The 15743-nt window shown below is 45.5% G+C and overlaps 1 protein-coding gene and 1 pseudogene across 1 annotated transcript in view; one reads left to right on the top strand and one right to left on the bottom strand.

Annotated features, from left to right (window-relative positions):
* The window catches only part of SLC12A8 (solute carrier family 12 member 8), a 216331-nt gene extending 200860 nt beyond the window's left edge, over positions 1–15471 (top strand). Inside the window, exons 14-15 of the mRNA XM_060262801.1 lie at positions 6809–6869; positions 15134–15471. Coding sequence (XP_060118784.1) covers positions 6809–6869; positions 15134–15335 — 263 coding nt within the window. The 3' untranslated portion in view covers positions 15336–15471. The remainder of the gene's footprint in view (positions 1–6808; positions 6870–15133) is intronic.
* Positions 7617–8144, bottom strand: LOC132589987 (fatty acid-binding protein, adipocyte-like; annotated as a pseudogene).
* Positions 15472–15743: the final 272 nt, after the last annotated feature.

Here is a 15743-nt window from a genome sequence, read left to right as displayed (position 1 = left end):
TTGGATTTTTCCTACCTAAATGCAGAACTATACATTTATCCCTGTTAAAATTCATTTTATTGGTTTTAGCCCAGCTTTTCAGCCTGTCAAGGTCGTCTTGTATCCTGTTTCTGTGTTCTACTGTATTTGCCACCCCTCCCAATTTAGTATCATCTGCAAAATTAATAAACATTCCTCTATTCCTTCATCCAAATCATTTTAAAAGATGTTGAACAAAACAGGTCGCAGGACAGATCCTTGAGGCACTCCGCTTAGGCAGATCATGAGAAGGAGGGCAGGAAGAAGGGCAGTGCTTAGTTCTTGTGGCCCTTTCTTACATGCTCAGGGAAATGAGATTGCCACTTTGGGGTAAGGCAGGGATTTTCTCCAGGCCAGTTTAGCGAGGGATTCTGGATGGGGTTTTTTTGCCATCTTCTGGGCGTGGAGTAGGCACTGGCAGTGTGAGGGGGAGGTAGTTGTGAATTTCTTGCATTGTGCAGGGGCTAAATAACCCTGAAGATCTCTTCCAGCTCTATGATTCTAAGGGTGCGGTCACACTTACATTAAATCCATCAGCAACCCATCTTTAAAGCGCCGTTATTTCGTATGTCAGATAATCCGCCGCATCCTGTTTCCCGATCAGACAGATGCTGTTCCTATGGCATGCCGTGTTGATCCCGTCCCCTGCTCGATCACACAGTGCCCGCCGGAACTTCTTTCAGATGGCGGCAATCCCCCCCCCCCCCGCTCCATCCCGATCCGGTCCATAGGATGTCAACTTGAGGGGTTTTTTTGCCGTCGGGGATTCCGCTTGTCTGGGGGTTTTTTTTAGGTGGCGCATTGGGGATGGCGAATCCTCGAGAAAGCGGGGAGGGAGAGAGTTCTGCGTGCGCCCCGTCCTTTCTCGTGGCGGCAGGGGGGGGGTCACCCACGTCTGTGTGAGCGGCAGGACCCGATTCCGGAGAAGGAAGGGGAAGAAAGAAAAGAAAAGATTCAGGACTGACTGCCGGTTGGAGAAGGCAGCGTTCAGCGGAGTGGGGCGGTCGCTGTGGTGGAGTCGGGGGGCCGGATCGGGGCCACCAGGGCTACGGAGCAAGCGGGGGCAGGGGCGACCCCAGATCTCTCTTCAGAACGGACCCCCCCCCCCGCCTGAGACTGTTTTCATTTGGTTGCCTTTCTTTCCTGTGTGATTATTGGGGGGGGGTTGGTTGGTTTGGGGCTCTGTGCCTTGGCTGTCTCGACCTGCCCCGATCTTTCCCTTCTGAATCCTGATCCTTCCCCACACATCTAGGTTCCCGCCCCCCCCCCTCCCGGCTCCTTCCCACTAGATCTCTTCCATGCCGCTCATCTTCCAGGGTCCTTAGTTCTATCCTTTCGAATTCTTCCAGTGTTCTGGTCTTTAGAGCGGCAAAATCGCTCTGAACTCCCCTGGTTTCCTTTTGCTCCATCGCGGCGACTGTGTCGTGACTACCGGCGGTCACGGGAGAGGCAGATCACTGGAGACAGAGCCCGCACTGTGCCCCCCCTCCCGCCTTTCTTCACCTCGGAGGGCAAGTCCTGTTAGCTGCTGCGCTGCTGCGATGGATCCGTTCCTCTCCTTCCCATCCGAGCTCCTTAAAGCCCAATTCCGTCGCCTTACAAATGCAGCAGCGGAGACTAGAGATGTGTTTCTCCGTTTGCACTACTTTTCGGAAAAGATCGCCTCACATATATGCTCACATATCGAGATTTCAATATATCGCTATTACGCAATAAACTAAAAATATTAAAAAAAAAAAGGCAGGGCACGCACGTTTCGGAAGGCCCCCCCCTTATTAAGTTTAGGAATACAGCCGCTAATAAGCAATTTTTTCGAGTTCCTTCCCTCGATGGCGCAGTGATATGCATTTTGTTTGTGGTGGGAAGCTGGAAGCGGGAAGCGCTGCTGCGACTCAGCAACGATTGCCCGTTCAGATGCTCCAGAGCGCTCAGGAAGCGTCTTGTTCCGGATTAAATGCAGTAGCAAATTAATCCGCGAGCAAGGCGCATCAGCGTGGAACGGGCACGGGCTAAGCACGCTTCACAGATGTGGATGTGTGAACGTCAGGGTAAAATCCGACATGCTTGCGGGCTCAACTCATGCCCGTAGCGGGGGTTTTTGGACGTCTGACCGCACCCTAAGTGACATATGTGAGAAAAGTAAATGGAGAACGTAACCTTCAAGTTAAAGGTCACTACAAGAGGCTGGGCAGATGAGTAGTTTTTGTATTAATACAGTATGTAATACTAAATGTATTCAGAGATTAACAGTGCGATCTTAAATAAAGTTACACCCTTATACAACAGTGTTTCTCAGTTTAGGGGGATCAGAATTGCAGCTGCACTCCACCATTTCTTAAATTGCAAACACACAATGGCATGAATAGAAATGCTGTCTTTTGTTTTCATATTGCCTTGGTAATGAACACTAACAGCAGAGACAAGTCAATAGAATCTTTTAGGGTCATTGGCACTTATTTTACCAAAATGTATTAGGAAATATTAATCTGTACTTTAAAGCATTATAAGGAACCATGGGTAGGGTTGCCAAGTCTAACTCAGAAAATACCTGGGGACTTTGGAGGTGGAGCCAGGGCACTTTCCCATTCCCTAAAACAAATGAATAAAAATTCAGCAGCGCAGTTCCCTTGAATACAGTCTTCATTCCCTCATCTCCCAGCAACCGCACATTCTCTCTCTCTCTCTCTCTCTCTCACACACACACACAAACAAACAAAGCAACCGAAATAAATACAGTTTGGAGGCACACACTTTGTGGTCTCACTGGCACAATTTACTCACCATGGTAGTTGTTGAATGCTGTACACTCAACCAAGTTCTTCAGACTAACACAGGGAAACCAGAAGTTCTCTTTATTTTACTGTGCTAATGAGTTCTTGAGGGGCTGTAAAACAAATAGAGGGAGGGGGCTCCTTCCCAACAGCCACATTGTTCTGCAGGCTCACCCCCCCCCCCATTCAGCCTAGCTCCAAAGTTTTAAAGACACACACATGTTCAAAAAACCAAGCCCTTCCCAAGTCTTCTAAGCCTTCCAAGGTGGAAGGTACATGGTGGTTGTGGGGGCAGGCCTTCCCCCCACCAGCCAGCTGACTGGGGGCAGGAAGGAGCCTGCAAAAGTGGGGGAACCCCCCACTGGGACCTGGAGACTGGCAAGCCTAACCATGGGTGTAAAGATATGCTGAGTATTGCCTTTCTTTCCAGTTTTTATTTCTAATTCTAAACATGGCAAAAACTTTGAATATTTAAATATGAAGACTGGAGTCATGAATAGACTTGACAGATATACTACAAACCTGAGAAAAGTCCCAAGTTTGCAGAAAAGTCTGAAATCCTGAAAAGGTGGGAGGGGGTTTAACCCCTGAAAAAACAACAGAAGCAGGCCCTGTAGCTTTAAAAAAATAAATGCTCTCTACGGCCCTTGCTAGGCAACCACAACCCTATTGCCAGTTGAAGCCTTGATTTCTGCCAGTTAAAGGCAGGGGGAGAGGACAGTACCTTTTCTAGGCTTGTTTTGGCCATTGAGGGAGGACAGGTCGAGGCCAGACCTTGTAGCAACCACCAGACTACTTGCTAACACCCGACTTATATGACTCGCCCAGAACTGGCTGCTTGCTACTGTTCAACAGCAGCCACCTGACAAAAAACAGTGTTGTGTAGTGGTTAGAATTTCAGACTAGTATCTGGAAGACCTAGGTTTGGACCACCATGAGACCTCACTAGGAGACCTTGAGCCAGTCAAATATTCTCAGCTTTACAGGGTTATTGTGAAGATTAAAACAAGGGTGTCAAACACCCGGCCCACAAGACAGAACCGCCCCACCCAGGGCTTTGATCAGGCCCACAGGGCTCTTTTCTCCCCCCCTCCCCCTCCTGTCCTTACTCTTTGAAGCTTTAGGCTGCATCTCTTTCTGTTCCCAGGCTCTTTGAACTCTGAGGCTGAGTCTCTTTCACTTTCAGCCTCAGAGCTTCAAAGGCTGTTTGAAGCCCCCATTGAAGCTCCCAGGCTGAGTCTCAGTTCCCAGGCTCTTCCTGCCTTCTTTGCTGGCTGCTGCAAGGAAAACGTGGGGTGGATTTTAAGGTCCATTCCACATTTTTCTTGCTGCTATGTCTTTGCTCTACAATGGTTTCAAATGGAGTGGAGATGGTTACATTTTCAGTGTTCCTGTGTTGTTGTTGATCAGTTGCACAGTTGAGTCTGACTCTTTGCAACCCCATGGACCAAGTCACGCCAGGCCCTCCTGTCTTCCACCATCCTCTGAAGTCTGCTCAAATTCATGTTGGTCACATCAGTAATGTTGCCAGCCATCTCATCTTTTGCCGTCCCCTTCTTGTTTTGCCTTCTGTCTTTCCTAGCATCAGGATCTTCTCCAGTGAGTGATCCCTTCTCATTTGGTGGCCAGAGTATTTGAGCTTCAGCTTCAGCATCTGGCCTTCCAGGGAACAGTCAGGGATCATTTCCCTTAGGACTGACTGATTGGATCTTCTTACAGTCCGAGGGACTTTCAAGATTCTTCTCCAGCGCCACAACTCAAAAGCATCTATCCTTCTAAACTTGACCTTCCTCATGGTCCAGTTCTCACAGCCATACATTAATACTGGGAATACCATCACTTTGACTATATGGATTTTTGTTGGCAGGATGATGTCTCTACTTTTTATTATACTGCCTAGGTTTGCCATAGCTGTCCTCCCAAGGAGCAAAAGTCTTTTAATTTCATGGCTACAGTGTTCCTATAGCCAGATGAAACTCATGCTTTCTGGAATTGCGTCCTTGCAAACAAAGAGTTGATGCTTTTAGCCGGCTTATCTCTCTTGAATGGACCTAATCTAGTGAGTACTCTAATGTGGGAACCCACAACCAAAGGTGGATATTATGCTGAAAAGCCATTGCCAATCTGAGTAGACTGGGGGGGAGAGAAGCTTACAATGTCATTTCATTGTTTCCATAGAGCCTTGTGCTTTTTCTTGATATTTTATTTAAAAAATTGCACTGCCAAATTCCACTATTCCCCCACCTTTCCAACTTACACAAAATATTGGAAGAGTTTTAAGCATGTTTGTATTTTAAGTTTAAAAATAGTATCTTTAACTGTGTCTATGTCCATGATAAAGTTTATATCTCCACTATCTGGCATTATGTTTTATGACACACATGGCCCAGCCCCACAAAGTCCCATTCGTGTCACATCTGAGCCTCCTAACAAATGAGATTGGCACCCCTGGATTAAAAGGAGGAAACAAGAATGACGTAAACGGCTTTGATGGACCCCCTTGTGGGAAAAGGCAGGGTAAATAATGTAAATGAATAATAAATACAGCTGAAGAGGACGGCACAAAGAGGTAGCTTGGTGGAGGGCTGAGGAGACATGGTGGCAATGAAAAGGGAGAGAATATGGCAGTTGCCCAGAGGAGGGAACAAGGAGATAGTGTCGAGAGGGGGGATGCAAGGCAAAGTGAGGTGCTATATTAATATTAAACTCATCAGTAAGGGTTCCAAAGTCAAATTTAGAGGGTGAATCTTAAAACCTGTTCCCACCAATATTAAAAGTATACTTGGGCTGGGTGCAGATGGGCAGCTTGGGTCAGCAGCCTCCCATCTCAGAAGAAAGCTGGTTTAGTGGAAAGTACCACAGGGGTGATCAGACAGTGAGCAACCCATTGCCAGGACAGGAATGGGCTGTTCACAGGGCCAGCTCACCCACTAGGCAAACTAGGCAGTTGCCTAGGGCACCTGCAAGGTGGGGGGTGCCAAATTTGGCCTCCCCCTTCCCCTAGGCAAATGCCTAGTTTGCCCCCTCCCCCGCACCTCTTCCCTCTCTCCCTTCCCCACCCCAGGTCGATTTCAATGTCGATTGAGTGCTGCTCCTGGCTGTGAAAAGGTGCCCCCCGCCCCACTTATCAGCTGATCAGCGAGTAAAACTGCACTGTGCACTCACTCAGCACCTGGGCAGGCTAGTGGCAGCTCGAAGAAACCGCGTCCAGAAAGGGCGCTGTGTCTGCTCACTCCTTCGCACCTCCTTTCCATCCAGGAAGTGTGGAGGAGGAAGCAGCCGCAGCGCCCTTTCTGGATGCGGTTCGTTCGAGCTGCCACTAGCCTGCCCAGGTGCTGAGTGAGTGCACAGCTGCTGCTGGACTGCCTGGGTGCTGAGTGAGCATGCAGCATGGTTTTACCCGCCGATCAGCTGATTGGCAGGGGGTCGCCTTTACACAGCCCAGAGCAGCACTCGATCACCCTTCTGGGCATTGAAATTGACCTGGGGTGGGGAAGGAGGGAGGAGGAGGTCCGGGGGGCACGGTGCCACTGGTGGGGGCCCCGGTGGCACTGTGGAGGGGGGCGGCAGGCCACCCAGTCTGTTTAGGGTGCCATGCAACCTCAGGCCAGTGCTGGCTGTGCACACTCCAGGGGAGTAGTCACACTGCTCAAGCACATGAGCAATTCTTCCCTAGCACTCCCTGGTGGTCAGATGGCTGGGAAAAGTGCCCTAGAAGTGCATGAGCCATTTGCTACCACTTACTACCTGGTAGTTTTTTGAAGTGGCAGAGCAACAGTGGAGGATGAGGTAAGGGTGGGAACAAGGCGGGACCCAGATGTGCGTGTTTGAATGCGACATTTAAATCCAGACATGGGCCATTCCTGTGTCAGCCCAAATAGGCCATCTGAATTCAGCCTTGGCATTACTTTGGATTATTCAGGATCAATACAGAATTTGGGCGGGGGGGGGGATTTTAAAAATATTTTAGGCTAATTTTAGAATATGTATTAAACTAACAATTTTCTTTTTTTGTAAAGGTGCTGCAGCTAATTTCAGGTTTTTTAAGTGGATGAAACTACTCTGGAGTAATACCTGCAGGTTGGTATCGGTAACTAGGAAAAGACACAAACTCTGTATAATTCATTTAAGATTGCTATTTAGATCTTCAGTTATACTACAGAACTGCATGAGGCAGTCCTCTAGCATGTAAACAATGTCTTTCTCTAAGTTCTGACTCTATTTGTAATGAACTTTGGCTCTTGGGGGGGGAAATTATCTAAAAGCATAGCAGTAGAGGCAGAGAGTGGTCTGTATGGACACTGGATGAGATCACACAAGAGATTTGGCATGGCAGTATCCCGGCAGTATCTCAGCTCTGAAAAAGCCAGTTCTCTTTGGTCTGTGCCGCAGCAATCACACAGCACCCACCCTGCTGCCAGGAGAGTCACTGGCCGCACACACACAAGAGGAGCATTCAGACTGCTCATGCACATGCTGGGGGGGGGGGTGAGACAGGTGCAGTGCACACCCAGCCATCCGGACAGCCGGGAAATGTGCCCTGCATACATTTTAGAGGTTTGCCTACTGGGAAGTTCCTGATAGCTATTTAATCCAATCCCAGCCCATCCTCAGACGAAGCAGGTACGGGCAGGACTAGGGGAGTGGATGTGCGCATATGAGCATACATATTAAATCCAGAGGGGAGGCTTGGCTAAGTTGGGCCAAATCTCTCTTGTGATTGCTCCCACAGAGTAATAATCCAGTCCCAAGTGAACATTTTATTGGCTAACCACAATATTTCAGATGATGCACAGCTGCTTTAGAGTTGGCCTATCAACAAGTCAGTTCTTGGAAGCAATTAGCCTTGCAGGGCTCTTGATATGTAAACTGAGCTTTATATTCCAGTTCAACATCCTATTCATCAGGTGGCAAGAGCCTTCACGCTTTTTCATAGACTCTAGTGGAGACAACATTGTTCACAGAGCACTCTACAATTAGCTTTTCATCGGCTGTCTTTCTCTTAATTGTGGTCTGTTTCCCATTCTGTTTCTGTGCCTGATAGAGAGATCTGTTGGATAGCATCCCAGACTCACAAGACCCTTTACTTTCCTATCATCTGCTGTCATTCTCATCAAACTCTTCACCCAGTTTGAAGCTAATCTCCATGTTCTTGAAAGTGCTCTCTGTTCTGATGGTTATTGCAACTGATAATGACATTGGGGTTGGCAACACCAGCAATTGGCAAAGCCCATGCCAAGCTCTTTCATGAAATCATCAAAGTTCTCACTAGAAATCAGCTTCCATGTTCCCCAAAACTGCTCACACATTGTGACTTATTAACTAAGCGCCTTTCCTAAACACTCCAGAGGAACACCACCACGGGTCAAAAAAGGAATAATTTTGTATGGTTCTCTGCAGGGGAACTTACCAGCAGCCCCAGCACCCCCTCCCCAGGGAAACTGGAAAGTTTATACCTCTGCTCTCAAAAATGACACAATGATGGTGGAGACTTGCTGGTGTCACTCCCCGTGCACCCGGAAATTATGTCAGTGCATTGCCAGGGATTTTTGGCAACATGTTGATGTCACTTCCAAGCACATTTCTTGAATTGTCACATTGTTTCTTGAAATGTCACATTGTTTGCTCTGATTAAAGGAATGGCAACTCTACTATGCTCAGGGAGGGTGGAAGAAGGCTTAGAATATAAAGGCATTCTGGGCAAGTTTATACAATCGCTAATGTTTATTACTAACAGGTATGCTTTTTTGTGGGGTTTACAGGTGTATATGCTTTTAAGCTTTGTATATACAACCATTTTTTCTCCGATTTTAGTGCCTTTTTAAAAAAAGGATGTTTTTTTTCAGAAGCAAGATAATTTTGCAGAGTTAATAACGATATTAATAACGTTGACTTGTGTAGATTCTTGCTTCCTGTAGATTCTTCTCTATAGTAGTTTGCTTGCTTCTTATGAGCTCCCAATTATATTGTAATTTGTTCTGCTTCTTTACATTTTGTTAGTTCTAAATTACTACTGTTTCATTTATTTATAGAAGCAAAAAGTTCACTCCCTTCCTTTGCCATTGTAATACATATTTACTGCGCTCCTACATCTTGTCTGTGCTTTTTACATCACTTAGAGATGTTCCTTTTCCACTTTCTTAGCTTTTATCAAGCATTCTCACAGCTGTTATAAGGTTTCTTCCGCACTAGGACACTTTTGTCCAGCTCATTCATTTCTTTTCCATAATCAGTTGCAATTGAAACGATTACTCCGTTTGCTGTTTTTCAGCATATTTAGTTATTTCCAGTTCATTCATGGTGGCTGTGGTATTTCTGAACTGATCTATAATCAGTTCTTGGTCTGTATGTATATGTTAATTATCTCTTCTATCTTTACAACTAAACCTACTGCTCAAGCATTTTTCTTTTTAAATGATCATAATTGTTCAAAATTTTAAGCATGAAAATTAAAGGAAAAGTTAATGAAAGAGCAGTCACTTAGCTACAGAGAAAAAACCCCCAGTAATTAAAGAATGTTTCCTCCCCATGCCAGGGTCATGAACTGGTCAAGGGCCAAGTATGCCACAGCCACTGTAAGAAACCTGGGATCAGATTGATCAAACTGAGAACAATAATAGCAAAAAGGAAGGAAGCAGAAATGAAAGTGAAGCTTTGGAAAGGCTTGGCAATATTTTGCTAATTCACAACAGACATGCTGGTGGTGCAGCTGGCTTTTAAGTTTAAAATATTGCCACAAATCAGGTTTGAGAAAGATGGAAATATGATAAGGGAACACACTGGAATGCTGCATAGTGGTAACAATATCCGATGGATTTTCTGTAAAAGCTTCCTAATGGCTAGAATGGCGGTAGCCTGAAACCACAACATGATGTGAAAATAAAAAGGATCAACCTTTGAAACGTTTTTTGCAAATTGCAGAATAGGCATGTGAATATTTATATTGATGAAGTGTTTTACTGATTGCAGTCCCATGTGTATGATAATTTCAGAGTAGTTCCTAAATCTCCCTTCTAAAATGGCCTGGGCAGCTCCCCAGTACAGATTGTGGCTGCTTCTCTTTGTTTACTGACATTACAGCCAAGTTGTCACAATCTGAAAATAAATGCAGTAACACTTGCCTGGTTTCCAGTTCTGTGGTGACCATAGAGATGGGGTAAAAGTCATGGAAGGAGAGGTTGCCAGCAAATGGCCTTTTACCCTGCTGTTCATCAGGAATAATGTTTCTGGGATATCAGCCAGGATTACAGATGTAATCGTGATATATGTCTAGCGCTTACCGTATCTGATGAAATATACCAAAGGCTTTTTTTTGTTTGTTTTCATTGTCCCTTGCATCTCTTCTTTCTGGACTCTGCCTTGTTTTCCCAGCTCTGCATTAATTGATCTGTTATCAACTAGCACTTCTTTCTGTCAAGTGCGCTCATTTCTGGACCACATTTTACTATGTAGAGAGCACGTCACCAGCCCTCCAGCTCTCTCTCCATTATTTACAACCCAGAGGGCACATAGCAAAAACATCTAGCCCTGGGATGTTTATGTTATAGGCGAGCAGTTGGTACCTCAAAGCGCTCCCCCCCCACCGTTTCACACAGACAGCTCTTATCTGTTCACAAAGAAGTGTGAGAAGGCTTCTGCTGTTTTCAATAGCCTAAGATCTTAGTAATAAAATAGATAGTTGCTTAGTAACCTTTGAACCCGTGACTCAAGTATGCATCTGTAATGTAACCTTTGATGATATCCTATATAGCAACTGTGTAACTGTTGGTACTCCACTACTCCCAAGGTTTATGTCCTTGGTAAAGGACTCTGGTATTGGGAAATATCAGCGCTTGACATTTTGGGAGTAATCTCATCTGCGGACTTAACCGAAGTTGGAAACATTCTACCGTGATGGCGGAGAGAGCTCCAGATAATGGAGAGGCCCCCGACAACCCAAAACTGCCAGTTGGTGAGGATCAAGGACCAGATACAGTCCCGAGACAGCCTCTGTGGCACATACTCAACGCCAGGAGGCCGGCTGGGAGAGGGTCCCCGCTGTACTTACAGCGACTGTTTATAACCCCAAAGGATTGGGGCCCCAGAAGGTCTACTAGCCTGATGGATGTAGCAACAGCATGGAGGGAAGCAATCTTAGTGCTGCCCCCCCTACACACGTGGATGGGGGACAATAGCAATCAAGGCACATACGAGGCAAATAGGGGCGACAATCGAGAAGACTGGGGTACCGACCCGATCCCAGACGAGGAAGAGGAGGAACAAGATCCCGACCCACGGGACTTCCTCCAAATGATGAGGTTTGAAATGGTGGAGATGGCCAGAACTCTCCAAGAGGAAATGCGAGCAAACGATGCCTTCATGACTCAAGAGGTGAGGAGGCAGCTTGATTGGGTGCTGCAACCACCAGTGCCGGTGGGGGGGGGGAGACAACCACAACAGCCCCAACTTCAGCAACCGCAGCAACCCCTGCCTCCACCGCCGCCACGGTAACAACCTCAGCAACCGCCGCCGCGGCCAATAGACTACTGCAGGGGCTGAGAGTTGGATGCCCCCTTCGACAGGGACCCCATGGAATACTTTTCGATACAGACTAACAGCTTCATGTACTACTGGGGGCACACCTTCCCCGATGAGTTCAGCCAAGTTGATTACTTAGGATCCAAACTGAAAGGGGCTGCCAAGAGATGGTATGTGAGCCTCTATGAGACCCGAAGCCCAGAGCTAGATATGGTGGCGGCGTTCCTACGGGCACTACTGATGCAGTATGAAGACCAAGCGCTGACAACCCTGCGGGACCTACAACAGGGGGCCAAGGCGGTAAGAGAGTATGCAGCGGAGTTTCGGGCAAACGCCGCCAAAGCACAGGGATGGAGCGAGCAGATGAAAATCGAGCAATTCCAGAGAGGTCTGAATGCCAGCATGCTGGATTGAGCCCTCCAACAAGCTTGCCCTATCTCATTGGTAGGGTGGGTGCAACTTGCGGGGGAAGTAGAAACCAACATGAAGAGAGTGGCTCTCCAGTGCCAACAGCAGCAAGAGAGTAAGGGGGGACATGAGTCTCGGCCGGGGGCAAAGACAGAAGGGTGGAAGACAGGTCAGCCCTGTCAAGTCGGCAGATTCAATAATGAGCCTTTGTTGATAACAAAGTAGCTAGTTTATTGATATCATGGTTCTCGACTACAAGGAGATTGAAAGACTAAATATCATACAGTAGAATGCAATCATATAAGGTACACTTCAAAGGGATTCTTGAGGGAGGGGTACTATGCAGGACACATTCACACATTGATGTTACAATTTCGTTCTCAGGCCTGCTTTGGCCTTGAGCATCTCTTCAGCTCCAACCTCCCCCGATGCCCAGCCTGAGAAGGCCCGATAATCTCTTTCACCAAAGATTGAGTGCAGGCCTGACCAGAGTCATCCCTCCTCCCTTAAAAAAAAAATTGGGATCACATCTGCCCTCCTCCAGTCTTGTGGTATGTCTCCTGTCTTCCAATCGTTCTTAAAGATGATGGACAAAGGCTCTACAAGCTCTCTTGAAAGTTCTTTGAACACTCTTGGATGCATATCATCTGACCTGGGGAATTTGCACTCGCTCCTCACATACTCTGCCTTCTCGTCAACCTTTTCAGTTTTTCTTGAACAATTCATATTCTTCCACTGCTACATTCCAGGCATGGGAAACCCCATGTAATCCCAAGTCTCTGTAATGCCTACTAAATCATATCCCTCCATCTACTAAATCATATCCCTCCATCTACATTAGAAGCTCAAGCTCTTCCCACTTATTGTCCCAGCTTTGCACATTGGTATATAGACACCTGAAGTCTCATACCTTTGACTCCATTAGACTCACCCCTCCTAGGTGGGCCTCTATTGTTTGCTCTCCTTCATTTAAATTTTTATGTTGGTCATCTCCTTCCCCTCATGGTGTTAGTTTATGCTTTCAATGTCATTGACCATGTCATTGGGTCCCACATGGACATCTCTGTAGGTTTGATGAGTTTTGGGATCTTGTCTCTAATATCTTAAATTTTCACCCCTGGCAAGCAGCACACCTCACCTCTCAGGCCTGACCACCTGGACACATGAAGTTCCATACCTATGTCACCTATGACCAATACCTTCCTTCTCTATGCAGGACATCAAGGCTTCTGTTAATGAACTCCTCCCTTCCTTGATTTCATGTAGAGTAGTCATTCTTTCCTCCAGCATCCGAACCTTCTCCTTTAAGAGTCCTATCAACTTACACTTCTGATAGGGGTTGTCCATCTTGTCCTTAGGAAGGAAGACAAGCATGGTGCTAGAGAAATCTTGCACCTAGAAATACCTTGGTGTGTTGATGTACCCTAAAATTTAAAGAACTTACCAAAAGGCTACCTGAGCTAAAAGGGTTGAACCTTGCAATTCATAGGCTCACAGCCCCCACCTCTCAACAGCCAGAGCAACAGCAGAGAGCAGGGTGAGAGACAGGTACATATTTTTTTTAGTTTGGCACAATAAGATACACATGCTAATATTCCTTTACAAAAGGGGCTTGAGTGTAACCATTCTTCCTGTTCTCCACATGCTGGGAGCCAGTTTCCTATCCTAAGGGCCCTTACAGATGATCAGTTTATAATTCAAAGTGCAAAAATGGAAATGTGGATCTGTTTTGCCTCAAGAAAGTGCTCCCTTTTCAAATTATTGAATTGTTCTAGATTGGATCTACAAGAGCATTTCTATGGAGGATTTTTACCTGCAAAGCACAAAATGTTCCCTGAAATGCTTCTCCTAGGAGACAGGGACCCCCAGGAGCAACCTTTCCAAGTAGCATTTTGTGCTTCCATATTTCCATCTATAAAAACACTCTGGTGGATGCTGCCAAGCATACAAGTTATCCTTACTATAAAGCTGTATTATTTAGTCTGTTACTTCGCTGGTGCATATCAAAGCTATGTAACCCATTCTTTAGTTCTCACCTCTTGTAAAAAATGCAGGAATGCCTGCTTTGAAGATAGTGCCTCCCGGGACAGTTCCCAAGCTCAAGCCTGGGACTCAGGATGTTGCTAACCGCAAAAGATAGCCAGATGCATAATTGTAGTAATTCACACGTCTGTGTTAGAATTTCTAGTTATCTCTACTGTTCTTTGATGTATCCCTTAAAGCCCGCTGCTATACGTTGAACTGTATCACTTTCAATCTGTTCCATCCATGAGCACAATGGATTATCAATAAATTAAGACTTTGTATCCAAATCATCGCTTGGTTCTTTTGAAGCTTCCATGCTTGACAGATGCAAGCCTTTGTCTGCAGATAATTATTCCTAGGAAAATGCAGCTGACAAACCCAGCTAGCAAACTGAAAGAACCTGGAGTGCTGTCAGATAAGATACTGACATGAGTATCACATGTACTGACTGGCATCACTGATAACGAATAAATCAGCCCCATCTCCACCTATCCTGTATCATGACCCCAACATCAATGCTCTACTTGAAGATAACTAGATCCAGACTGCAGAAGCTCCCTGCTAATATTGATTCCAGCAACTGTGCTTGAAGAACGTGGGACCACTGGCTTTGCTGTGCTGGCAACGCTGACAATTTATTTTAGATGGAAAGGCTTCAGTGGAAGAGCTGTTTTTTGTTTTTGTTTTACCCTCTGCTAGAAACCAGCTGCCAAGTTGAACATCTTTGCAGCTATTCAAGGCTTTAATGGACGATTTTCTCCACACTAGCAAGGGATACCTGGGTAAGAATGATGCTGCAAAATACTTGTGAATGCAGATGAGATTGGTTCTAAATATATTCAGCTTGCGCTCAAAATAAGGAGGTCTCATTAAAAACTGTATTGAAGCAGTGCTTAGTGCCTTTTTTCATTCAGTAGGAAAACCCTGTAAATGCATAATAAGCTTTATGGATTCTTTTTTCTCCACTCTTTGGATTGTTGCCTGCTAACTTTAGAAAATGCCAAGAAGGAGGTACAGGAATAATTTTAAATCTCTTTATTCTTTCAGCCAAAAAGTGTAAATAAAAGTAAAAATAAATGCTCACCTGGTTTTATAGGACTGGAAAGTTTTGAAGCCATTTAGAAATAACTGGGATAGAAAAGTGTATGTGTGGAGAAGAAACCATTTACCAGCAATTAAAAGTAAAATCTAGTATAAAAGTCTTTGATGAAGTTTGGTCAAACTCTAGAGTCATAAGAAAAGAAATTGTATTCTTTCTTGAAGTGCTGTGTCTTTGTATATAGTTGTGCAGCTTCCTTTTCTATTTTGTTTTGTTTACACAGATCAGAGCTCAGCAGCAAATGTATTGGGAAACAGTGGGGCATCTAAAGGTTCCGTGTTCTTTTGTCTTTTAGGGGAAGGCCATCCTTGGAGGAGCGGTTTGTTGTGACACCGTCCTTTGCAACAGTTGGCATGGAGACCACTCAGCTCACTGAAGAGAATACAGATTTTGCCTCCCGGGACCGTTACCACCATTCCTCTGTTATCACCAGAGAAGAGTTTGTTAATCAGTTCCAAGAAGAAAGAAAAATGCCATTCAGTCCAGCAGCCAATTAAAAGCACTGACCACAGACACACTGCCTGATTAAATGGTTTGCCCTTTCACAATGGATTTTAATGAATCCTGAAACTTCCAATTAAAGGGGGAAAGGACAGGTTTGCAGCCAAGGCTTCTAAACCTTGTTCTCTTCAACTATTTTTTCACAATAACTGCACAATAATTCTGTTTCATATTATATAGCATAATGTTATAAAACTGCTGTGTTTTTGTTGTAAATTGTTCACATGACAACTCTTATTATGTTAACATGTAACACTGAACTTGATAGATACAGGATACAGAACAAATGGCAGGGGGATATATGGAGCAGTTGAGCTATAAGAGAGCTGACATTTGAGCATCTAATTCTGTAGCTGTCCAAAAGACTTTAAAGTTCCATATGCAGCTTTTTCTTATTCATGAAG

The sequence above is a fragment of the Heteronotia binoei genome, chromosome 21 (assembly GCF_032191835.1).
Source record: "Heteronotia binoei isolate CCM8104 ecotype False Entrance Well chromosome 21, APGP_CSIRO_Hbin_v1, whole genome shotgun sequence".
Lineage (NCBI taxonomy): Eukaryota > Metazoa > Chordata > Lepidosauria > Squamata > Gekkonidae > Heteronotia > Heteronotia binoei.
The sequence above is the reverse complement of the archived record's forward strand: the minus strand, read 5'-3'. Positions and strand labels throughout refer to the sequence as shown.